This window comes from Somniosus microcephalus, chromosome 1 (genome assembly GCF_052327205.1).
Source record: "Somniosus microcephalus isolate GS21.2 chromosome 1, FLI_Smic_1.0, whole genome shotgun sequence".
NCBI classification, from domain to species: Eukaryota; Metazoa; Chordata; class Chondrichthyes; order Squaliformes; family Somniosidae; genus Somniosus; species Somniosus microcephalus.
Genome location: NC_140987.1, coordinates 246,045,298 through 246,070,603, shown reverse-complemented (window position 1 = coordinate 246,070,603; position 25,306 = coordinate 246,045,298). Strand labels below are relative to the sequence as shown.

The 25,306-nt window shown below is 50.5% G+C and overlaps 1 protein-coding gene across 1 annotated transcript in view; it reads right to left on the bottom strand.

The window, feature by feature from the left end:
• Window positions 1-1,769: 1,769 nt before the first annotated feature.
• Window positions 1,770-25,306, bottom strand: part of LOC147124691 (ADAMTS-like protein 1) — a 145,448-nt gene continuing 121,911 nt past the window's right edge. The window contains exons 8-9 of the mRNA XM_085983963.1: window positions 21,636-21,774; window positions 1,770-1,839 (exon numbers count right to left, since the gene is read on the bottom strand). Coding sequence (XP_085840089.1) covers window positions 1,770-1,839; window positions 21,636-21,774 — 209 coding nt within the window. The remainder of the gene's footprint in view (window positions 1,840-21,635; window positions 21,775-25,306) is intronic.

The window sequence follows — 25,306 nt, the reverse complement described above, 5'->3', positions numbered from 1 at the left end:
ATTTTCCCCCTCTTAATTAATCCCTTTGTCCTCCTTTGCTGAATCCTAAACTGCTCCCAATCCTCAGGTTTGCTGCTTTTTCTGGCCAATTTATATGTCCTCTCCGTGGATCTTATGCTATCCCTAATTTCCCTTGTTAGCCACGGTTGAGTCACCTTTTTTGTTTTATTTTTATGCCAAACAGGGATGAACAAATTCTGTAGCTCATCCATGCGATCTTTAAATGTTTGCCATTGCCTAACCCATTAAGTAACTAAAACATAAATCGTCATAACACAATGTGGAGGCCAGCGTATTTAGTGTTGGTAATGTATAGACACACATTCTGTGCTAGAGGAAGATCTTTGTGTAAAATAATACTTGTTTCTCATAAGCACCAACTGAGGGAGAGCCAGGGAGTAACTACTTTCCCCCCAAAGGTCATTTTGAGGGAGCAATCCCACACCTTCAGGAAGTTGCGGTATTCCTGTTCAAATTTCCACAGGCAGCTTAATGCAAAAGTGACCTGTGCTTCTGAAATAATATTTTCTATCACTGATCTAAAGCAATTATTTTCTTTCACTGTTTAGGCCAGTTGTACTGATATAGAAACAGTTAACTAGTTATGGGCTGCCTGCAGCCAATCAAACTGGGGCTTCAGTCTCCATCTGAGCAGCACAGCTCAGAGTCTGCCCTGGCGCCAGTGAGTGGCCCCAACTGAACCTCGCTTGAATTGGAAGAGCAATATTGTCAGGATAAACTAAACTGAGTGCAGAGCGTGTGTGAGCACCGATTCATTGAGCGCAGAGCCAGTGTGAGCACTGATTCACTGAGTGCAGTGTGAGAGTGAGCACCGATTCACTGAGCCCGGAGATAATGTGAGCAAGTGTATGCACCTAGTCAGCAAGTGTGAGCACCAATTCATCGAGCTCAGAGCCAGTGTGAGCACCGATTCACCGGGCCCAGAGCTTTTAGTGCTGAGTCGAGTGCATCCCAGTTATTATCTATTGCATTTCGAGGTAAAAGGGACTGAGTAACTTCTGAGTGGGCAGCACGGTGGCATAGTGGTTAGCACTGTTGCCTCACAGCGCCAGGGACCCGGGTTCAAATCCGGCCTCGGGTGACTGTCTGTGTGGAGTTTGCACATTCTCCCCGTGTTTGCGTGGGTTTTCTCCGGGTGCTCCGGTTTCCTCTCACAGTCCAAAGATGTGCGGGTTAGGTTGATTGGCCATGATAAAAATTGACCCTTAGTGTTAAGGGGGATTAAATACGTGGGGTTACGGGGTTACGGGGATAGGGCTTGTGTGGGATGGCTGTCGGTGTAGGGACCGGGTACTAGGGTTTGGATGATCAGCCATGATCTCGTTGAATGGCGGAGCAGGCTCGAAGGGCCGAATGGCCTACTCCTGCTCCTATCTTCTATGTTTCTATGTTTACTGTTTTCCCTTCGCATACCCAGGATTAATAGTTTGTTATCTTACACAGTCTACTCCTCTTAATTCAAAGTTGCTTAATTCGAATTATCTGATAAAGTGAAACTTTAGTGCCAAAAAATGAATTATGTGCTATTTCAGTTGCTTAACTCAAATTCTCGCATAATTTAAAATGTTTACCACAAAAAAGTTCAAATTATTCAGAGTAGACTGTGTGTGGCCTGACTGTGATGAGAAAGCGAGCCTTTGTGACAATGTGTGATTTGAGGAGAGTGTTGTTGAATGTGCCTGAGCTGGCTGCTTGTTGTAATGCAACTATTGCCATTCCACGCGATCCTGAGTTTCTTTGCCTTTGACTCAGACTGAATCTTTCCTGCTGGGAGGCTGGGCTACAGCAGTGGGCTCTGCTCTGAGCATCGGGCTGTTTCTGGAGACAAGAGAAAAGGAAGAAGAATTCCACAAAAGGAGTGATTAATATAAAATTACACAGATTTGGAGATGGGAACAGCGGGATCTGCTCCTCTCAATACATGTTTAGAAAGATTTACTTTCAGTAAAAGAGCAGGGCGACAAAGACAGAATGAGAGTCAGTAGTGTTACTAGTTATATTACTAGTAATTCAGAGGCCTGAGGCAATAATCCAGGGAACATGAGTTCAAATCCCACCAGACCAGTTTGAGAATTTGAATTCAGTTTAAAACATGTGGAAATAAAAAGCTGATATCAGTAAAAGTGACCATGAAGCTATTGGAATATCATAAAAACCCAACTGGTCCTTCAGGGAAGGAAACCTTCCATCCTTACCCGGTCTATATGTGACTCCAGTCCCACACCAATGTGGTTGACTCTTAACTGACCTCTGGTGTGGCCTAGCGAGCCGAACTCATAAGAAGACCCACTACCAACTTCTTAGGGCAATTAGGGATGGGCAATAAATGCCAGCCTTGCCAGTGATGCCTGTCATGAATCTTATCATTCATGGAGAAATGACTCATGAAATAACACTGGGCGGCCAGCTGGTGGCGCCGTCCAAGGAGTATAAAAACTCGGGCGTGGGCCCAGCTTGTTCAGGATGTTTCTGTAACCAGGAACTAGTGATGTAACTAGAATCTCATGGTTGTGAAACAGTTGATTAAAGCCTTGTTTTATACTCAAACCAAGTGCTCAGTAGTCTTTTTACATCAATGCCCACATCCTCCCATCTACCTCCAAGCATGCAAAGTAATCATAACCTCTGTCAAACCATGGTTGCTGTCTCTGCGGAAAGTGACTGACTTAGGAAGACAGGAACAGGAAGAGGCCATTCAGCCCCTCAAACCTGCTCTATTATTCAATGAGATCATGGCTGATCTGTATCTTAACTCCATCCACCCACCTTGGCTCCATATCCTTTTATACCCTTGGCTAGCAAAAATCTATCAATCTCAGAGTTTAAATTATTAATTGAGCTAGCATCTACTCCTTTTTGTGGGAGAGAGTTCCACACTTCCACCAGCCTTTGTGTGAAGAAGTGTTTCTAACTTCTCTTCTAAATGGCCTGGCTCTGATTTTACTGGAAAATAATTCAAACATTTCTCCGTGTACCAAGGCATCATATTGAGTGAAATTAAACTATAGTTAATTCATTCTCAAAATCACATTTATTTTGGGCAGAGCAGGCACATGGAGAGTGGGGTGGGCAGAGGAAGGGTGGATGGTGGGTAGAGGGCGGGTAGAGGTGGGTGGAGGGTGGGCAGAGGTGGGCTCGACCCAGAGGAAGGAATCGATGTGGGATCCAAGCCTTTTTCTTGGATGGGCCCAATTTGAATGGCACAAATGAGCTGCCGATGAATATTGTGCTCCCTATAAGCAGCCGCTGAATGGGAGGGCGGGACATCCATTATTAAAGGTAGCCTGCAGCACCTTAAAGGGGAGGTGCATTTTTCGATGGTGAATAGCAAACAGCAGGCAAGGCGACTTCTATGAGTTCCCCAGAGTCTCGGATGCAGTGGTGGACGAGCTCACAGAACATCAGCAGCAGGAAGGAGGTCTCCTTCCCATCCAATGAGTGATGGGTGTCCAGACAACAGGAATGGAGAAACCAACATTGTCCTCAGGAACTGGCTGCAGTGCAGGAACAATTTTAATGGCCTTACCAGGACTACCAAGGTAAGTCTCCCCTTAATATCTCTCTTACTCTCTATAGCCCCAGCTCTATCAATCTGCCCCTTCCACACATCCCATGACTCTCCTCAAGTCAGCAGGAAACAGGTCATTGTTCCTCCTTCTGCTTGCACTCACACCTGCTCCTGCCCTCACAACTACTGCCACCGCTTGGCTACACTGGTGCTTTTTCCAGTCATTGTGCACATTTTGCTAAGCTGCCTCATACATTTTGAAACGTCTTCAACAGCACACATATTAACCCACTTCCAACCTTTTTGCAGGAGAAGATGGGACAGAACAGAAGGGAGAGTGGAAAATAAGAGTAGCTCCTGTCTCAGGCCACAAACAACAAGGCATTTGGGCATCTTCTCTTTCTACTTATCTCTCACTCACACACTCAACCTGACAACATGGTGATGCATTGCGCTGCCATTCATCTGCTGTTACTTACCCTTGCCACTACATACTAACCCTGATTAAATCCGTGTGTTAATGGAGACACGGAATGCAGGAGTTGGTTTAACAAGTCTTTACTGAATGGAGACAATCTGGAAACTGAAACTACAGAAGCCTGCCAGGGCCTTTTATACAGGGATGGTCACTGCCGGTACTGCAGTCTGAGACCAGTTATTCCCTTAAAGGGACATACACAACAATTCCTCCCCTTTTAGATAAACAGTACATAACATTCATTTAACAACTAAATAATAACTCATTACAATTACAACTACGGTTGCTAGATACATTAGTTGAAGTTAAGCAATTATAAGTTCAGTCTTTGAGGAGGCTTCCTGATTCTGTCTGGATAACGCCTCTTTGGGATATCAGGTCCTTCTGGCAAGGTTGAGTCGGGATCAATGTCGTTGTTTGGTTCGTCTGCTTCCAATATCACCGATTCTGCGGTAGATGCAATTGGTACTTCGGTTTCATCGGCAGGTGTATCAGATCGTGGTGTGGAGTTGAGGTTTTCCAGTGACTCTAGAATCTGGTCAGCATGGCGTCTTACAATGCTTTCTCCAACGTCCACGGTATACATTAGAGGTCCTTGCCGTGCACAGATCGTTCCTGGCTGCCATTTCTCTGTGCGGTAGTCCCGGGCCAAAACTGGTTGACCTATCTTAAAACTCCTGGTCGGTCTTTCATTCATATTCTGAAACTGCCTGTTCTCCACATCTCTTCTGACGTTTGGCTTAACCAAATCCAAGCGGCATCGTAGTCTTCGATTGAAGAACATCATGGCTGGAGTTTGGTTGGTAACTGCATGTGTCGCATTCCGGTAGGCAAACAAGAAGTTATTCACCTTGTGTTGTAGGGGTATATCTTCATTACACATTGCCTTGATAGCCTTCTTGAATGTTTGAACAAACCTCTCGGCCAATCCATCAGTGGCTGGATGATATGGGGCGGATGTGTAATGCTTAACACCATTGTTCTTTAAGAACCTCCGGAACTCTTCAGACACAAACTGTGGTCCATTGTCAGAGCAAATCTGTTCAGGCAGCCCATTCCTGGCGAATATGGTTCGTAAGACTGTGATAGTTTTTTCTGTGGTGGTTGAGGACATTTTTATTACCTCTGGCCACTTTGAATGTGCATCCACCGCAATTAAAAACATCGAGTCCATAAAGGGACCAGCAAAATCAATGTGCACCCTTTGCCATGGAGATGAGGGCCACTCCCATGGATGTAGAGGGGCTTGTGGTGGGGCGTTTTGGACCTTCTGGCATCCTGTACAGCTCTTGGTCATCTCTTCGATTTCTCTATCGATTCCCGGCCACCACACAAACGCTCTGGATAAGTTCTTCATTTTTACCCCTCCCAGATGACCCTCATGAAGCACATTGAGCACTCTATCCTTCAATTTGGGTGGAATTACTACTCTGGATCCACACATCAAGGTTCCTCTGCACACTGACAGCTGTTCTCTTCTCGGCGAGAATGCTGGCAGCAGTGGTTCGCCATGTGCTGGCCATCCCTTCACCATTAAATCATAGACCCAGGAGAGTGTCGGGTCACTTTGTGTTTCCTTTTCTATGTTTGCATTCGTCACAGGGAGACATTCGACAATAGTCGAGTGGAATAACTCCACTGGATCCACTGCCAGTTCTTCTTCCACCATCGGCAACGGTAGGCGCGACAATCCATCAGCATTCCCATGCTGTTTAGTTCCTTTGTACTCGATATCATATTGGTGTGCCCCTAGGAAAAGGGACCACCTCTGTAGCCGTTGTGCCGTCATTATCGGTACGCCCTTCTGAGGGTTGAAAATGGAGACGAGAGGTTGATGATCAGTTAGTAGAGTAAATTTCTGACCGTGCAGGTAGTGATTCAACTTCTTCACCCCCCACACCAGGCTGAGGGCCTCTCTGTCAATCTGGGCTTAGTTATGCTCGGCTGAAGTTAACGAGCGTGACGCAAAAGCTATCGGCCTCTCAGAACCATCAAGGAATTTATGTGACAGTACCGCCCCAATGCCGTAGGGAGACGCATCACACGCCAGTCTTATCGGTAGCGATGGGTTGTAGTGAGCCAATACTTCTCTTGAAGTGATTAGGTCCTTACTCTTCTGAAAGGCCCGCTTACATTCATTGCTCCATTTCCATGCTACTCCCGTTCGTAGTAGGGCGTTCAGTGGATGCAGAATTGTGGACAAATTCGGCAAAAACTTATGGTAGTAATTCACCAATCCGAGGAATGACCTCAGTTGTGACACATTTTCAGGTGCTGGAGCCTTAACTACCGCTTCAATTTTGTCAGGGGACTTATGCAACCCCTCTTCATCAATCACGTGGCCACAATACGATATCTGTTTCTTAAAAAACTCGCACTTGGGGCGATTGGCTCATAGCCCATGTTCACGTAGTCTAGTGAACACCTGCTCTAGGTTGGCAAGGTGTTCACTGTCATCTTCACCTGTCACTAGGATGTCGTCCAAGTAACACTGAGTCCTCGGAATCCCTTGCAGGACTTGTTCCATCGCTCTTTGCCATATCGCCGGAGCTGATGCTACTCCGAATACCAGTCGATTATACTGGTAAAGACCTTTGTGAGTGTTTATCGTGAGATACTTCCTAGAGGATTCTTCAACCTCCATCTGCAAATATGCTTGCGCTAGGTCAATTTTTGTAAAACGCTTCCCTCCGGATAGTGAGGCAAAGATATCTTCTATCCTTGGAAGAGGATATTGTACTGTGTGAAGGACTGGGTTCACTGTCACCTTGAAGTCCCCACAGATGCGAACCTTCCTTGGCTCCTCAGACTTATTGTTTAATGTTTTCTTCATGACAGGAATGATGGGTGTCGCCCACTCGCTCCAGTCTACCTTAGATAACACGCCTGCATTCTCCAGATTCTCCAGCTCTGCCTCGATGGCTGGGCGAATTGCATATGGTACCGGTCTTGCTTTGAAAAACTTGGGAATTGCATTCTCCTCTATTTTTATCGAGGCGGTTACGCCTTTAAGAGTGCCCAGTTCTTGTTGAAATACCTCTTTGGCGTCAGCTAAGATTGTTGACAATCGTCCAGGAGTGACGTCGTCATCCTTTTTACCAGCCACTGTCAGTGCCTGAATGGAATGCCAGTCTAAACTTATCTTTCTGATCCATTCACATCCCAATAACGGTGGTCCACCATCTTGCAGAATGTAGAAATACAATTTCCGTATTTCTTGCCGTTGTATTCGCCAGGCACCCTTATTTTTCCTCTGGGGTATACTTTTTGCCCCGTATACGTCCTCAAGACAATGGATGTCTCTCTCAAGGGTATGTGTGAGAATAGCCGCTCGTAGTTTCGTCAATTCATGACGGTTAGAGCTGATCCTGTATCCAATTCCATTTTGACTTGAGACCCTGCTATCGTGAGGGTGACCCAAATGGTTCGGTGATCCTCTTTTGCGATTATGTTGTGAAGTTTGAGACAGCTTAGTCTCTTGTTCCCGGATTCACTATCGCTCATCTGGTCTTCGGAACTACTGTCCGTCATCATTTGTACTTTCCTGTACGGTTCCTTAGTAGCCTTTTTATTGTCATTGGTCTTCTTCTCAGACCTGCAAACTCGTGCAATGTGTCCCATCTTTCTGCATTGCCTGCATATTTTGTCCTTGGACCAGCAGTCCTTCTGGTCATGGTTTGTTCTGCCGCAGCGATAACATTTTGCAAACCCCCGTGTCATTTCGTGGGTGCCGTATTCCTGTGGCTTTTGTTATATTTCCGCAGCTCCCCTTGCTGCTGCTTCATACGATACTGCCACGCTGAAAGCCTTATCTAGCATCAGCTCTTTCTCTGAGAGTAACCTCTTCTGGGTTCCTTCACTCAGGAGTCCACAGACAAATTTGTCCCGTAAGGTATCTGCCAGTCCTGCTCCGAACTGGCAGTGCTTTGATAGCTTGCGTAGTTCCGTAAGGTAATCAGCATTGCTCTCATTTTTATGCTGATTTCTCCTGTGGAATTTAAATCTTTCTGCTATCAGCAGCGGTGTAGGATTTAGGTGTTCCTGTAGGATAGCAACAATTTCGTTAAAACTCTTCGCCTTTGGTTTGGCTGGAGTAATCAGGTCCCGCAATAGGCCGTACGTTCTAGCGCCCATTATATTTAGCTATACCGATGCCTTTTTCCCCTCGGCTATTTCGTTTGCCTCGCAATATACCTCGACTCTTTCCACATACGTGGTCCAGTCTTCTATTGCATTATCGAAGGCAGTGATATCGCCAGTCTTTGGCATCTTGAAAATCTAAGATGGCGTCTCCCGCGCTTTTCTTTTAGCCCCGATGGATCAAAATGGCGCCTCCTGCGCTTTTCCTTCTTCCCCACCGAGTTAAGATGGCGCCTCCCGCGTTTTCCCGCCGCTGCCGCTGCTGTCAACACCGCTCTCCGCGGTATTTTTATTTTTAACCATTCCCGTCGTGGAGCGGACCCTCTGGGACACTTCTCTCCCTCTTCTTAGGTCCGAACGCTGCCCGGCTGCAAAGCACCGGCCGCGCCCTGTGTGCTCCACCCTCTCTCTCTCTCTTGCTTCCCGACTCGCTGCCCGGCCCCGTTGCAGAGCCACCCGATCGAGCTCTAGCCCGCCGCAGCCCAGGAAGGATCAGTGCACTACCTGCCACCAGCCCGATTAGCTGGGAAACCACAGACTGGGGAACCAAGCCTGGCTCTTGCCAGTCTCCCCTGCAAGTTTTCAATCCGATGATTTGGAGGGCGGTTGCCCACGGTCGACGCCCGTTTCTCGAGTTTCTTTGGTTTTTTTTTTTTTCTTTTCTGGCTTCGACCTTCAATAACGTTGTCTGAGGTGCTGCCGAGTTGCAGGTAAGTTCGTTTCTTACTCGTCGCCAGTATTAAATCCATGTGTTAATGGAGACACGGAATGCAGGAGTTGGTTTAACAAGTCTTTACTGAATGGAGACAATCTGGAAACTGAAACTACAGAAGCCTGCCAGGGCCTTTTATACAGGGATGGTCACTGCCGGTACTGCAGTCTGAGACCAGTTATTCCCTTAAAGGGACATACACAACAACCCTTCTTGCAGATGAGCCATGATCTCATTGAATGGTGGAACAGGCTCGAGGGGCTCAATGGCCTACTCCTGTTTCTATGTTCCTATGTTGTCCCTTTCCCCTTGAATTAGGCCCAGCAGATGGCTCAGGTCCTTCAGCCACGCAGACTGAGGGGAAGAAGCTTCCTGAAGATGCACTGTCACTCACTCTCGCCTTTACAACCACCAGTACAGACATCAGCAGCCAACGTGGAATTGGTAGCCAGTTAGAGGGGTCTGAACTCGGTGATTCACTGACAACAAGTTAACAGGAGATGGAAAAGACAGCCCAGGAAACAGCTTACCTTGGGCCAGCTCATGTCCGAACTCTGGTGAAAAGGACAAAAGTGGAGACTTTAATAGCCCAGCCTTCAAAAGAGAAATGCTTTCTGTGCACAGGAATTGCTCAATGGATTGGACTGCGTGCCAGGGAACTTCTACTACATGTCAGAGAGTGCGAAGGAGTCCACTACCAACTTGCGTGGGGGTCTGGTGCACGGCATTCACGTTATGCAAGCAACCATGGAGTGTGTGGTCACCTCAATGATTGCTGCAGCTGGACTTTCCCTGCAGGAGTCTGTGGCACCAGTAATAGCATCTCTTTGGGCTGAAGCATCTCCTTGCCCAGGCCGAGACACCAAATTGATAAGGGCATGGATGTATCACGGATCTTCTACAACCTGCTCGCTGACAGATTAGCCTGATAGAAGGGGCAGTCGTGTAATGGAACATGTCACCATCTCTAAGGATGACATCTGGACCCTCGTATCTGCCTCAACCAATCCCCACCCTGGTGCTAGAAACCCATTACATTATAGTCTTCTGCCTGGCAGCCACCGAGTTGCTATAGTCTGCAGTCCTGCCCGCTCAGGCCCAAGTTCCTGGAGGTCACCAACCATGAGCATCTCAAGAGCTCCTAACTGAGCCACTGCAGCTGTCCATCTCCTATGCTGTAGCCACTGGGGGAGGACCTTATAGAATCACTACAGAAGGTAATACAGGCACAAGCGACTCACACCAGGGCAATAATTAGTGTTAGACTTTTGTATGAGCCAGTAAAATGCTAATGCTTTTTGAAGTTTTTGTGTACAGAAACATGACAATGCTAGTTGGCATGAATATCAGTGTTGGTCTTTGGGCAGATGTTTATTCGAAGGTGGAAGGACTGGGACAGATGTTGGGCATGACTATTAATGCATTTACTGAGTCCCATTACACTATAGTCTTCTGCGGGTAAATGAAGTTAAGATAGAGATCAGCCTTGATTTAATTGAATGGCGGAACAGGCTTGAGGGGCTGAATGGCTTCCTCCTGTTTCTATGCTGTGAAAGAGCTTCTCTCCAGGCTGGAGAAAGCTAGTACCAATCCACAAGCAAAAGCAAGATCCTCTCAATTTTACTGCCGATAAATTCACTTTCTCTCTACTTTCAATATCCATTCAAGCAATGAAGGAGTCTCTGTTTTTATCTTATAACCTCATATTTACCAGAGCCATTATTTTCAACACAGCACTAAGCTGAACTGATGGGAAACAAAGGCACTCACTTAAAAAAAAGTGAAAACAGGGATCACTAACATAATATAAATGTTTTGAAACTTCATAAGCAAAAACATACTTTCACTTTAATATTTATGACAAAACACAAACCATCTGCCAACACATACTCATTAAAATGTCTCTTAAAAATGAACTGTAGATTTGTACCACTCGATCTGAATGGAGCCTCCCAGTGCTGTGTAAACATAACATTTGAACCAACAGCGCTTACAAAGTACACTGTCCAATTCGTGATGAATTATTCTCTCTGTTGTTCATCATATCCTCCCCCGGCCTGTAATGGGTGCCACTTATATCGAGTAACAGGCTGTACTCGGAAACACTCACACAAACCGATGGAACTAGAGTAACAACTGCTTCTCAACATCTCTCAATAGTTCTCACTCAGAGGTCAGGAGATCAAAGCCTTTGCAACCCATCAATAATCCTCTGTACATACTAATGAAAAAGGGTTCAAATACCAGTAGACACGAGACACAACGTTTAGATCTTTAGAGTAAGAAGGGAACATTAAGTATAGAATAAAATACCAAAGAAGGCTTCGGAAGCAGACAGTGTATACGGGTTCAAGAGGCAACTAAATGAACTTTTGGAGGGAACACCAATTGAGTGGATAGTAGGAAAGTGGGCAGATGGAGTTTCAATCAATCAAAACAGGGATGGTTTTGTTAGGCCGAATGGTCGTTTCCTAAAAATGCTTAAGCTCTTTCTTGTTCATCACATTGTTTTAACTTTACCATTTTTCTCGAGCTGTTGACTCCCTGACGTGGGTACGGTTCACAAAGGCCGTTATTTAATTGTGAACCTTAATAGTGAATGCTGACAGGTCAGTGTGAAGGACATCACAGTCAAGCCCGAACCTATTGGACACCTGAATGATGACCGAGCGTGTAAGATTGACTGATAGAAAGAACTTGTTCTGAGCGGGAGTTCAATAGTTCATAAGTTTATAGGTTACTGAGAAACAGAAAGGGACAAGCAAAAATCAATAGTTTGTTGAGATACCGCGGCAAACGTGGGAATCGAGACCAGAGTTGATGGAACACAACTGCTTTATTTTACATCATGGCAAAGAGAGAGCTTGAAAAGCCCGCGCAACCACTTAAATACTCCCCAGACAGGAAGTGCTCCCGGCAGCCTGTCCCTGCGGGAAACAAGTTGCCAGAGGAAAGGGCCCCCGGCTGGGGGCTGCTGCTGCCGGCAGTGCGCCTGCGTAAACTGTCCGTGCCGCCGTGAGCGGATTATGTCCAATGGTGGCGTGTCGCCACAGAGCTCCCCCCAGAATCCGCTTAGGAGGAGTGGACGAGTCGTGACGGTGGTCTAATGGTTCTGCCGGAGCGGCTCTGAGTGGTCGCCGGTCTAGTTGGTGGGGCCGGGCGGTTCGCCGCCGGCTGTGCTGGCTTGCTGGCGGGACGGCCTCTAGTTGGAGGTCGGGCCACGGGGACCTGTTCCCCTGGTTGTGTGTGTGCTGGTTTGAGTCGGTCGATGGAGACTGTTTCGACCCTGTCGCCGAGTCGCAGCTTGAAGACCTTGTCCCCGGTTTGTAGTACCTCGTACGGTCTGTCGTACGGGGGTCGCAGGGGTCCGCGGTGCGCGTCATGTCGCACGAAGATGAAGCGTGCCTGCTGTAAGTTTGGCGGGACGTGAGGTGCGAGTTCGCCGTGTCGGTTGACCGGAAGTGGGGCGAACTGTTGAGCGGAAGAGAAAGAGTTGAGCCGCTGCTGTTCGGCCGACCAAGGCGTGGTAGCCTCCGGGAGGAATTCGCCTGGTACGCGCAGCGGTTGTCCGTAGACTAACTCCGCTGCTGAGGACTGGAGGTCTTCCTTGACCGCGGTGCGTAGGCCTAGTAGCACCCACGGTAGGCGGTCAGTCCAGGTACTGTCCTGCAGGCTGGCACGGAGTGAGGCCTTGAGTGACCTGTGGAAGCGTTCACACAGCCCGTTGGCCTGCGGGTGGTACGCCGTGGTTCGGTGGAGCGTCACCCCGAGGTTGCGTGCTGTGGCCGTCCAGAGTTCGGAGGTGAACTGGGCGCCTCTGTCGGAGGTTATGTCGGCCGGTACGCCGAACCACGCGACCCAGGTGTTAACGAACGCCCTGGCGATGTCGGCTGTGGTGGTGGAGGTCAGCGGCACTGCCTCAGGCCAGCGTGTGTAGCAGGCGACCATCGTGAGGAGATAAGTTTGGCCTTGCGATGGCGGCAGAGGACCGACGATGTCGACGTGTACGTGGTCGAAGCGGCGGCTGGGTACCTCGAAGTCTCCCAGGGGTGCTTTTGTGTGCAGCTGTACCTTAGCCTGTTGGCAGGTGAGGCAGGAGGTGGCCCAAGTCCGAACATCTTTGCTGAGGCCACGCCAGACGAAGCACTGGGAGAGGAGTTTGACGGATGCGCGGGAACCCGGATGTGAGAGCCCGTGGACCGCGTCGAAGATGCGGCGGCGCCAGGTTGCAGGGACGACCGGCCTGGGTTGGCTGAGTGAGACGTCGCAAGTGACTGCCGTGGCTTCGGGCCCATGCGCGACCTTGGCTAGGCGTAGCCCTGGCAGGCTGGTCGCCGCCGAGAGGAGGTCTGGGTCCGTGAGCTGGGCCGCTACTAGTTGCGCGTAGTCGACCGCTAGGTGATTCGCGCAGATGGCGGGACGGGAAAGGCAGTCGGCGACAACGTTGTCTCTACCGGAGACGTGCTGGATGTCCGTGGTAAACTCGGACACGGCCGCGAGCTGGCGTTGCTGCCTAGCGGACCAGGGTTCGGTGTCCTTGGCCATCGCGTATGTGAGCGGCTTGTGGTCCACGTACACGGTAAAGGGGCGGCCCTCCAGGAGGAACCTGAAATGGCGGACCGACAGGTGGAGCGCGAGGAGCTCGCGGTCGAAGGTAGAGTATTTGACCTCCGGGGGGCGCAGTTGGCGGCTGTAGAAGGCAAGTGGCTGCCACGCGCCATTGACCCACTGCTCGAACACGGCTCCGACCACATGGTCGGAGGCGTCGGTGGTGAGCGCGACCCGGGCATCGGCCCTCGGGTGCGCGAGCAGGGTGGCGTCGGCGAGCGCGTTTTTGGTGGCGTCGAAGGCGGCTGACGTGTCAGTGGTCCAGGCTACGGCCATCTTGCCGGATTTACCTCGGAGGGAGTCGTATAGGGGCTTCATGAGGGCTGCAGCTCTGGCGATGAACCTGTTGTAGAAGTTCACCATCCCGAGGAACTCCTGGAGGCCCTTGATGGTTTTGGGGCGGGGGAATTGCTGGACGGCCTGCACCTTGTTGGGCAGGGGGACGGCCCCAGCAGGGGTGATGTGGTGGCTGAGAAAATCGATCTCGGCTAGGCCGAATTGGCACTTCGCCGGGCTGAGGATGAGCCCATGTTGGGCTAGGCGCCCGAACAGGATGCGAAGGTGTTCGAGGTGTTCCTGTTTGGAGGAGCTGGCCACGAGAATGTCGTCTAGATAGACGAATAGGAAGTTCAGGTCCCGGAGGACTGAGTCCATAAGGCGCTGGAAAGCCTGGGCTGCATTCTTGAGGCCAAAGGGCATCCTCAGGAACTCGAACAGGCCGAATGGGGTGATGACGGCCGTTTTGGGGATGTCCGCGGGGTGTACGGGGACTTGGTGGTAACCGCGCACCAGGTCGACCTTGGAAAAGACGGTTCGTCCGGCCAGTCGGGCCGAGAAGTCCTGGATGTGTGGCACCGGGTATCGGTCGGGGGTGGTGGCGCCGTTGAGGCGGCGGTAGTCCCCGCAGGGGCGCCAGCCTCCGCCGGGCTTGGGGGCGATGTGGAGGGGCGAGGCCCAAGGGCTGCTGGAGCGGCGGATGATGCCGAGTTGCTCCATGGTGGTGAACTCGGCCCGCGCGATTTCCAGCTTGGCCGGGTTGAGTCTGCGGGCGTGGGCAGAGACCGGGGGGCCGGTGGTGGGGATATAGTGCTCCACGCCGTGTTTGGCGGCTTTGGCCGAAAAGGTCAGGTTAGTGAGGGCGGGAAACTCGGCTAGTAGTGCCGAGTAGTCGTCCGTGGCTCTGGCGAGGCAGTAGGTCGTCAGGCCGGCCGAACGGGCCGGGGTGAATGCGCCAGGGATGGGGGCCATTGTGTTGATGTCGACGAGGCGGTGCCTCGGAATGTCGACAAGGATGCCGTGGGCGCGTAGGAAGTTGGCGCCGATGAGTGGGCAGAGGACCTTGGCTGTGAGGAACTCCCAGCGGTAGCGGCGGCCTGCGAGGTCAAGCGTGACCATGCGGGTGCCGTATGTGCGGATGTCAGAGCCATTGGCTGCGGCCAGCGTGATACCCCGTGCGCCGCGTTGGATTTCGAGGGCGGAGGCGGGGGTGATGCTGTGCTGGGCTCCTGTGTCGCATAGGAATCGGCGGTTGGTGCTGTCGTCGGTGACGTACAGTAGGGGCCCCTTTAGCACCGTGGCCATCGTGGGGGCTGGTGCGGGGGGGGGGTTGAAAGTGCACGGTGGCGTGCAGCGTTGGGCCCTAGTGCCAAAACGGGTGTGGTAGTAGCAGTGACCCGGAGTGGAAGGGCGGTCGGGCCTAGTGGGCCGGGGGGACCGCGTGGTCGTTGCCGTGAGGTCGGGCGCGACGTCGCGGGCAGTCTGCGCGGAGAGCAGCCGGTCAGCCTTTTCGGCTATCTCATTCAGGTCCGTGGAGCCAGACTCCACCATGAGCGGGCGGATGCTGGCAGGGAGCTGCCGGATGAAAAGCGTGCGAAAGAGGGCGCCGGGGTTTTTGTCGTCCGAGAGGGACAGCATGTGGGAAAGCAGGTCTGATGGTGAAGCGTCACCAAGGCCTGGGAGGTCGAGGAGTTGACAGTTGCGCTGGTAAGAGGACGCCTGAAATTTTTTAAGAAGCGCGGCCTTCAGATGTTCGTACTTGCCTTCCACTGGTGGATCCTGCAGCGCTGCCCAAACCTTGGGGACTGTGGCGTAGGTGAGAGAGGCGACGAGGTAGTCGTACTTCGTGGCGTTGACTGTAATGCTTCTCAGCCGGAATCTGGACTCGGCTTGAACGAACCAGGCCTCGGCCAGGTTCTCCCAAAAGTCCGGTAGTTTAACCGTGACTGCGTTTGTATCCGCCATGCTAGCTTAGGATTCGTCCTGAGCGTCGGGGTCACCAGTGTTGAGATACCGCGGCAAATGTGGGAGTCGAGACCAGAGTTGATGGAACACAACTGCTTTATTTTACATCGTGGCAAAGAGAGAGCTTGAAAAGCCCGCGCAACCACTTAAATACTCCCCAGACAGGAAGTGCTCCCGGCAGCCTGTCCCTGCGGGAAACAAGTTGCCGGAGGAAAGGGCCCCCGGCTGGGGGCTGCTGCTGCCGGCAGTGCGCCTGCGTAAACTGTCCGTGCCGCCGTGAGCGGATTATGTCCAATGGTGGCGTGTCGCCACAAGTTATTATAAACTGATAAGTGCTGAAACTGGAAATGAGTGCCTGGCTGCTAGGTGTTAATTATTAATTGTACACTTTTAGCTCACTGAGTTGTGGGAGATGTCAAGGAGAACTCAGGCATTCGGTAAAGTCCTGAGTAGGAAACTGAGAGCACCTGAGTGAGGAGCAATGGAGTGAGATTAACTTAAGGAGGGAATTTGGTCTGAATGGGAGTTTGTTGGTGAGTGAGAGTGGGGCTGATCCGTGAGAGTAGATCAAGTAAGCGTTAATGGCCAACGACTAAATCATTCGTATGTCAGGCAGGCAAGGCCAGTATGTGCAGAAGCTGCAAGATGTGAGAGTTCCTGAAAGCTAAGGAAAGGTGATCACAAGTAACACCATGACATTGTGGAGAAAGTAGTTACTCATTGGGAAGGGGAGAAGGGAAGGAGAGGGAGGGAAGGGAGGGAGAGGAGAGGCGAGTGAAGGGAAGGAGATGGAAGGGAAGGGGAGGGAAGGAGAGGGAGGGGAGAGGCGAGTGAAGGGAAGGAGATGGAAGGGAAGGGGAGGGAGGGAAGTGGAGGAGAGGAAAGGAGAGAGAAGAGGAAGGGAAGGGGAGAAAGGGAGAGGAGAGAGAAGGGAAGGAGAGGAGGGGAGAGGGAGGATAGGAGAGGGAGGAGAGGAGAAGGAGGAGCGGAGAGGGAGGAGAGGAGAGGAGAGGAGAGCGAAGGGAAGGAGTGGTAAGGGAAGGGAAGGAGAGAATAGGGAAGGGACGGAGGGAATAGGGAAGGGACGGAGGGAATAGGGAAGGGAAGGAGGGAATAGGGAAGGGAAGGAGAGGAGAGGGAAGGGAAGAAGGAGGGGGAAGGAAGGAAGGAGAGGCTCTAATAGGACTGATGCCCAGCAGCATTACATTGCACACGTTCAGCCTGCAGTTAAAACATATTGGGGGAGAAATTCAGTATCACCACGTTTGGGGCGTTATACTCGAGCGGGCGCAAAATTTAGCGCCCGGCGCAAATTATCGCCACCTACTGCTAAATTGACCTGCTTCGCCCCAGGAGGTGCTTGGAGTGCTAAAACAGGCGCTGCACGACTGTCTTAAGGCGATAAGCCGGAGAAACGAGGCGCTACCACCGAGGGCAGGCGCAGCGCAGGTGCGGCCAGTTAGCGATTGCACGCAGACACGCTGGCGCCGGTCAGCTCTTAAAGGGGAGGTTCGATCTTGGCTTGCAGCCACACCCTGCGCACCGGAGCCCTGATTCTCGGCCTGGACAGACCTGCTGCTACATTCTATCGCCTAGCACCATGGAGAGGGCCAGGGAGCGAGTGCAGTGGTTCAGTGAGGGGGCCCTGCAGGTTCTGGTTGGCGCAATGGAGCGCAGGCGATCTATCCTGTTTCCGGACAGTGGCAGGAGGCCGCTGCCCAACGAGTATCGTAAAGCTTGAAGGGAGGTGGCTCACAGAGTGACCTCCAGCAGCATGGTGCCTAGGACCCCTGTGCAATGCAGAAAGAAGTTCAACAACCTCACTCGGGTCGTCAGGGTGAGTACCCTTTTCAGTATCCTCTTCATCCCTGCATGTCCACCTCACTTTATGGCCAAAGGGTCCTGAAAGCCCCAATGCCCAGCCCTCATCCAAAACCTATGGGCCTTTCATGAAACTCACACGCACATTCAGCACTTTACACACTGTAAGGGCTATTCGACCATGGGAGGCAGTGCAGCCAAGATCAGGGCTTCACACTTTAAGGGCTATTCGACCATGGGAGGCCGTGCAGCCAAGTTCAGGGCTTCACACTGTAAGGGCTATTCGACCATGGGAGGCAGTGCAGACAAGATCAGGGCTTCACACTGTACTCAGAGCCCATCCTTTCTCTTGCAGGGCAAGCTGGCCCATAACAGGAGGCAGCAACAATGGACCGGGGGAGGCCGGCCTCATCTTCAAGACCTTAGCGATCTGGAGCAGTGAGTCCAGCGGATTATGGCAGGCCGGGTGATTGGCCCCGTCGCCACTGGGGATGCCAACCCCGTTCTGGACAGCAATGGTAAGGTCATCACCTTTTTGACCTCTCTCCTTCCACTTGTGCCTCACACCAGCATCGTCTGCCACTATCGAACCAATACAGTGCATTGCAGCACTCATGCCTCCCTCGCTGCCGCCCTGTCCTCACGCTAAAGCAACTCTTGTACCTCCCTGCTTTCAGATGCTGATTCGCCAGGTGAGGAGGCGGGCCCTCAAGCTGCCACTGTGAGTGATTCTGAAGGCGAGGAGGAAGAGGAAGCCGGACCATCAGTGCCACCCTCAGCCGAGGCAGCCCATGGCCATAATGGGGACACGTCTTCCCTGGAGGGGAGCAGGGGGGAAGGGACTGAGGAGGGTGAAGCTCCGGGGCCCAGTGGGTTGCAGCAACGCGGGGGGGGGGGGCGGGGTAGGGAAGCTCGGCGGCCTTCTCCCCGGAGGGAGACTCTGACCTCCAGTCCTGCTACAGTGAGCGCAGAAGAGTTGCGGCTCCTCGCTGAAATGGGCACCCAGGTGGAGCACAGGCACACTGAGCTCATGGCTGCAGTGGCAAGGATGCCCGAATCCATTGAGTCACTGGCAAGGAGTGTCCAGGACTTCGGCGCAGCACTGGCAAGGAGTCTGCAGGACTTCGGTGCAGCACAGGCGGCTTCCACACAAGTGCTTAGTGGTGCAATGCAGTCAGTGGCTGGTCTGATGCAGACGCAGATTGAGGCCACACGAGCACTGAATGCTGCCACCCTCGCTGAACCGGGCATGAATCGCCAGGGCCCCCGCTGCGCTGCAGCAGGCCAGCAGTCTGTGCTTCAGCAGATTGCTCTGCATGCTGCAGTGCTGCCCCGTGGGAGTGCCAGTGTGTCATCCGACCAGGAAGTGGCTCTCCTCTGTCAGGATGGCAGCATTCCTGCTGCCAACACTGTCACTTCTCCACTGCAGCTGCCACCACCTGTAGGACAGACTGCTGCCGCCCATGCAGAGTTGGAGCAGTCAGCAGCCGGGCCCTCCAGGCCCAGAGCTGGTCCAGGCCGCCTTCCCCAAGCCTTGCTGCAGCCACTGGGGTCCCATTGCGGAGGAGCTGCAGGGTGGGAAGGGTCTAATCTCGCAATCGAAGCAGATCACCCTCGAAGGGCAAAAAGTAGGAAGTGTGGTAAAATGCTGTTAATCTTTTTACTGAAGGCCGAGGATCGTGGTCATTTTTTGGTTACTCTTTTGTTCATTGTCTCCAGGTTGTGAGAGCCAGTTATGTGTCTGACTGCTTTTTTTGAGGTTTCTCTCTATTACTTTGTCATGCGGGAAGGGCACACAGTTTGTTAAATAAAGAAGTGTCTTTATTTAGAATGTGCATGTTTGCTCTTTGAACTATTTGTTGCCTTGACCGGCTTAGGGGTTGCGGAATGGTTCCATTCATGTTCTTTGAATGGCACAAGCCATTCCCTCAGAGGGGGCCTAGAGCCGACTTGCAATAAGCCGCTGACGGACGGCCCTTGCACTTTGTGCCTCCCTCCCGTCTTGGTGCTCCTCCTCCTCCACCTCCTCCTCCTCCTCTGCTGGTGCTCCAATGTCTGGTGGCAGTGGGTGAGTCCTGAGGATTGCCAGGTTATGCAGCACACTACAACGAAATGGGAGACTCACTCAGGTGAGTACTGAAGGGCTCCCCCGGAATGATCCAGACAGCGGAACCGTTGCTTGAGCACACTGATTGTGTGCTCAATGATGTTCCTGGTCGCTTGATGGCTCTCATTGTATCGTTCTTCAGCAGGGGTGCTGGGCGCACGGAGCGGGGTCATCAGCCAGGTGCACAGAGGATAGCCCTTGTCCCCGAGAAGCCAGCCTCCTGGGTGAGCCGGGGCTTCGAAAAGGTCTGCCACAGAAGTCTGGCGCAGGATGAAGGCGTCGTGGCTGCTGCCTGGAAAGCGGGCATTGACAGCGAGGATCAGCTGTCTGTGGTCACACACCAACTGGACGTTCAACGAATGGAACCCCTTCCGGTTGCAGTAATCCTTGGCATTCTCTTGCGGCGCCCGCAAAGCCACATGCGTGCAGTCAATGGTGCCCTGGACCATGGGGAAGCCCGCTATTCTTGCAAATCCCATTGCGCGCTCTTGCTGCTTGTCCAGGATCATGGGGAAGGAGATGTACTGATGTCTCCTTTTAAAGAGGGCATTCGTGACTTGACGGATGCAGCAATGCACCGCGAACTGGGAGATATTGGCAATGCCCCAGTAGCGGATTGGAAGGAGCCAGTGGCATAGAAGTTGAGAGCCACTGTCACCTTCACTGCCACCGACAGAGATGTCCTGCTCCTCAATTGAGGCTGCAGATCTGGCTGAAGCAGGTGGCAGAGCTCAGTGACCACCTCCCTGCTGAATCGAAGCCTCCAAAAACACTGCTCCTCAGACATGTTGAGGTATGAGAACTGTTGGTGGAATACCCTGGGAGGGTAAGATCTCCTGTGCCGACGCCTGTTGGCCCTCCTCCGTCTGGCCATGATTGGCACTCTCTCTCGGCGTCTTGGAGCCCTCTCAATGTAATGGAGAAACCCAACGTTTCCACCCATTGCAGCCCCCATAGTATGTGGCCACTCAAGGTTATGCCAGTGAAAAATCAAACCAACTACAAAGTTCTGGGCCGAAGCCAGAAGTACCTCTGCGAGCGCTGACTCAATGCAGAAAGCTCTCTCTCTTTGTCTCTCTACAAATCTCTCTCTCTCACAGAAGGAGTGGTCCAAAAATGGCTACCACAAAGAAGCCAGGAAGAGCCCCCTTTAAATAGCACCCCCCCAGCGACTGGGAACCGTTCCAGTCAACCAGTCGCTGGGAGCGCCAGGCGGAAAGGAGGGGGGGCGCCACTGAATTTCCGGTTCAGGGCGCCCCAAGGGCATTGCACCATGAAGTGACGTCAGGATCTCTGCACGCAGCTGAGCGGGCGTTGCGGTTTTGCGCCGCCGCTAAATGTCCGCTCAATTTCGCGAGAGGTGCAGGTCTTGCCACGCCCGGGCGCTAGCCGCATCGCGCCCCACTTATCGCCCTCTTAAGGCGCTAACGGGTGGCGCTAACAACTGAATTTCTCCCCCGTTAACTCCTCAGAATCTTTCTTTTCTTTTCTGACCATTCTCCAATAATGAAATCTGAAGTCTGATAGTTGAGGAGCAAATGATGTGCGATTGTGTATAGTAGTGTATAGTAGTGTCAAACAGCCAGCCCCCATAAAGGACCCTGTCACTTCAAAATGTTTCCAAATTCCCGCCGCAGAATCCCAAGCCTGAAATAAACCTGACTCAGAGATGTCTATTACTAAAACCATTGTTTGTTCTGCCAACAATATCAAATGACATTATTCTCACAAAAAACAATGAGGGAACTAATTATGAGACCAAATCCTGCTGTAATTTCAATCTGTTATAAGTGAACCAGCAAAAACAGGAAAGGATTGTCTATTTTTGACTCATTCTTTGATCTCTCTATACATTTTAAAAGTTTATTTGTAAGCTGGGAGTCTACTCAGAAACACATCAGACACTTGTGTAGAATTGGCGTATTACTGTGAGCACAAGTGTGAATGTTTGGTGTGGCGATGTATCTTGTTTCCGGGTGACTGGTTGAGTTGCACTGACCTGGCTGGGCAAGGATCCATGCTGCACTCCTGCAGTTTGGGTTTGGGCTTGACGTTTTCAGGATAGTAGTGACAGTACTGGTCGGACACCACACGCCTGCTTCGCAGATCGTAGCACTCAGTGGATGTCAACTGGTACCCTGGCAACAAACGGACAGTGAGGCAAAGCAAACTACCAACTGAGATTTTAAAATAAATGTTTTTTCTTCAATTGCATCCACTTCTTCTGGAAAGATGCTTCACTACTGTGCATAGACACGCATGCACATGTTAATACATGAATATATACTTAGAAACACTCCAGGACTTTTTGACTCATTCCTTTGGGTTTTCCAGTGTTCTGCATTTTAATTCAATTGAAGTTTCAGCTGCCGAGGCTTTAGCTTTGGAATTCCCTCGCTAAACCTCTCCACTTCTCTTGCTCCTCCTTAATACCTACCTCTTTGACCAAGCTGTTGGTCATCTGTCCTAAGGTCTCCTTCTTTGGCTTGATGTCAATTTTTGTTTGTCGGATAACGCTCCTGTGAAGCGCCTTGGGACATTTTACTATGTTGAAGGAGCTATATAAGGGGGATGGAGTATAAAATTGGGAAGTCATGCTACAACTGTACAGGCCACTGGTGAGGCCACATCTGGAGTACTGCGTACAGTTATGGTCTCCTTATTTAAGGAGGGATGTACTTGCATTGGAGGCAATTCAGAGAAGGTTCACTAGGTTGATTACTGAGATGAAGTGGTTGTCTTATGAAGAAAGGTTGAGCCTATACTCATTGGAGTTTAGAAGAATGAGAGGGGATCTTATTGAAACATATAGGGGGCTCGACAGGGTAGATGCAGGGAGGATATTTCCTCTCGTGGGGGAATCTAGAACTAGGGGGCACAGTTTCAGAATAAGGGGTCGCCCATTTAAAACAAGAATGAGGAGGAATTTCTTCTCTCAGAGGGTCGTGAATCTTTGGATTTCTCTACCCCAGAGACCTGTGGAAGCAGAGTCATTGAATATATTCAAGGCGGAGATAGACAGATATTTGAGCTACAGGGGAGTCAAGGGTTATGGGGAGCAGGCGGGAAAGTGGAGTTGAGGCCGAAATCAGATCGGCCATGATCTTATTGAATGGTGGAGCAGACTCGAGGGGCCGAATGGCCTACTCCTGTTCCTATTTCTTATGTTCTTATGTTCTTAAATGCAAGTTGTTGTGGTAGTGAGTCAAAATATTCTTGGGAGAATTTCCAGAGGATAGTAAAAAAGGTAGAAAACTTCTTACCATGTAAGGTCCTCAGTGCATCTTTCACTCTTTCAGATTTTACATTTTTTGAACAAGTAACCAGTTTAGTAAGAGAAAAATAACTCTCAGTAGACTAAATGTTCTCACCATTAGAATTGTCCTGAGAATCATCTTACTGTTTTAATGATGCATGCGCCAAGTCCTCTGTCTTTTATTTTTAGGAGCTGTCTTTGAGAAACTATTCTTTTGCATTACTTTGTTTCAAAAACCTTCTAATTTGTCAAAAGGGAAAATGAGATTAAAGCTGAAAATTTAACTCAAAAGGAGGGCTTCAAATTCATCTGTAAAGTGGGAAGATTGCCCTTAACAAATCAGGATTATCTGTTCAAATCCACACAGTGTGTGAATGCTGTCCTATAAAGTTGCAGGTCCAGGCACTTGTATCACGTTTCACTTGCAGTAACATTTGTTTCACTATTATTATGGAACTTACAGTATATCGTTTATAAGGTCTGATTAGACACATTTATATGTCCTCATATAGTAGAGCTCACATATAGTGAATTTGATTCAGTGAAACTCTGTTTATGTTGAAAAATTTATGTTTTATTATTCACTTACAATTTTCCTGACTCCTAGTATAGTGACATTACTGCCTGCTTAAATCATAGCAATTTTCCCCTCTGTTTAGCCCATGAAATGCAAATAGAATGTATCACGTGACCTTTTGGCTCCAGCCATATTTACACTCTGCATACTGACTCTATCCCTCAACTATACAAAATTAAAAGCATTCATTCCAGTTATGCTTCAGGAAATAGTCTTAGAATTGAATTCAGGGAATTTTCCCCCTGAATTATGTCGTCATTTTGAGGTCCTGAGCAGAGTACAGGAGTTGCTTTCGATTGTAGTCTCTGCACTACTCTGTCAATCCGTGTTAGAAAGACAACATTTTAAAGTTAGACCGAGGGCTTACTGTAATTTTTACTTTATATTCATTCTCGGGATGTGTGAGTCGCTGGTAAGCCCGGCATTTATTGCCTATCCCCAGTTGCCCAAGAAGGTGGTGGTGAGCTGCCCTCAGCTGCAGTCTGTGTGGTGAAGATGCTCTCACATGCTGTTAGGGAGGAAATGCCAGGAATTTGACCCAGTTACAATGAAGGAATGGTAATATATGTCCAAAGTAAGATGTCCTTCCAGATGGTGGAGGTTGAGGGTTTGGAAGGTACTGCTGAACAAACCTTGGCCAGTTGTAGCGGTGTATCCTGTAGATATTACACACTACAGCTACAGTACACCATGGATGTTTAGGCTAGTGGACGAGGTGCTGATTGAGCGGGTTGCTTTGTCCTGGATGATCTCGAGCTCCTCGAGTGTTGCTGGAGCTGCACCCATCCTGGCAAGTGGAGAGTATTCCATCAAACTTCTGACTTGTGCCTTGTAGCTGGTGGAAAGGCTTTGGGGAGTCAGGTGGTGAGTTACTTGCCGCAAAATACCCAGCCTCTGGCCTGCTCTAGTAGCCACAGTATTTATGTGGCTGTTCCAGTTAAGTTTCTGGTCAATGATGACCCCCCAGGATGTCGATGGTGGGGGACTTGACGATGGCAATGCTGTTGAAGATGGTCATTGCCTGGCACTTAAGTGGCAAGTAACATTTGCACCACACATCAGCCCAAGCCTGGATGTTGTCCAGGTCTTGTTGTATGTGGGCACAGACTGCTTCATTATCTGAAAATTGTGAATGGCACTGAACAATTTGCAATTATCAGCGAACATCCGCACTTTTGACCTTATGATGGAGGGAAGGTGATTGATGAAGCAGCTGAAGATGGTTGGGCCTAGGACACTGCCCTGAGGAACTCCTGCAGCGATGTCCTGGGACTGAGATGATTGGCCTCCAACAACCACAACCATAAGAACATAAGAACATAAGAAATAGGAGCAGGAGTAGGCCAATCGGCCCCTCGAGCCTGCTCCGCCATTCAATAAGATCATGGCTGATCTGATCCTAACTGCCAATCCACTATCACAGAACCATCTCCTGCATCTAACAGAATTAGACACACGAAATAGGAGCAGGATCAGGCTACACGGCCCCTGGGCCCACTCCGCTAACCACAGGGCCATGACCGATCCGAACCTAGACTCATGTCCAAATTCCTGCCCGCTCCCCGTAACCCTTAATTCCCTTTACTTCTAGGAAACTGTCTATTTCTGTTTTAAATTTATGTAATGATGTAGCTTCTACAGTTTTTTGGGGCAGCATATTCCATGGACCTACCACCCTCTGAGTGAAGTAGTTCCTCCTCATCTCAGTTTTGAAAGAGCAGCCCCTTATTCTAAGACTATGCCCCCTAGTTCTAGTTTCACCCATCATCGGGAACATCTTCCCTGCATCCACCCGATCCAACCCCTTCACAATCTTATATGTTTAAATAAGATCGCC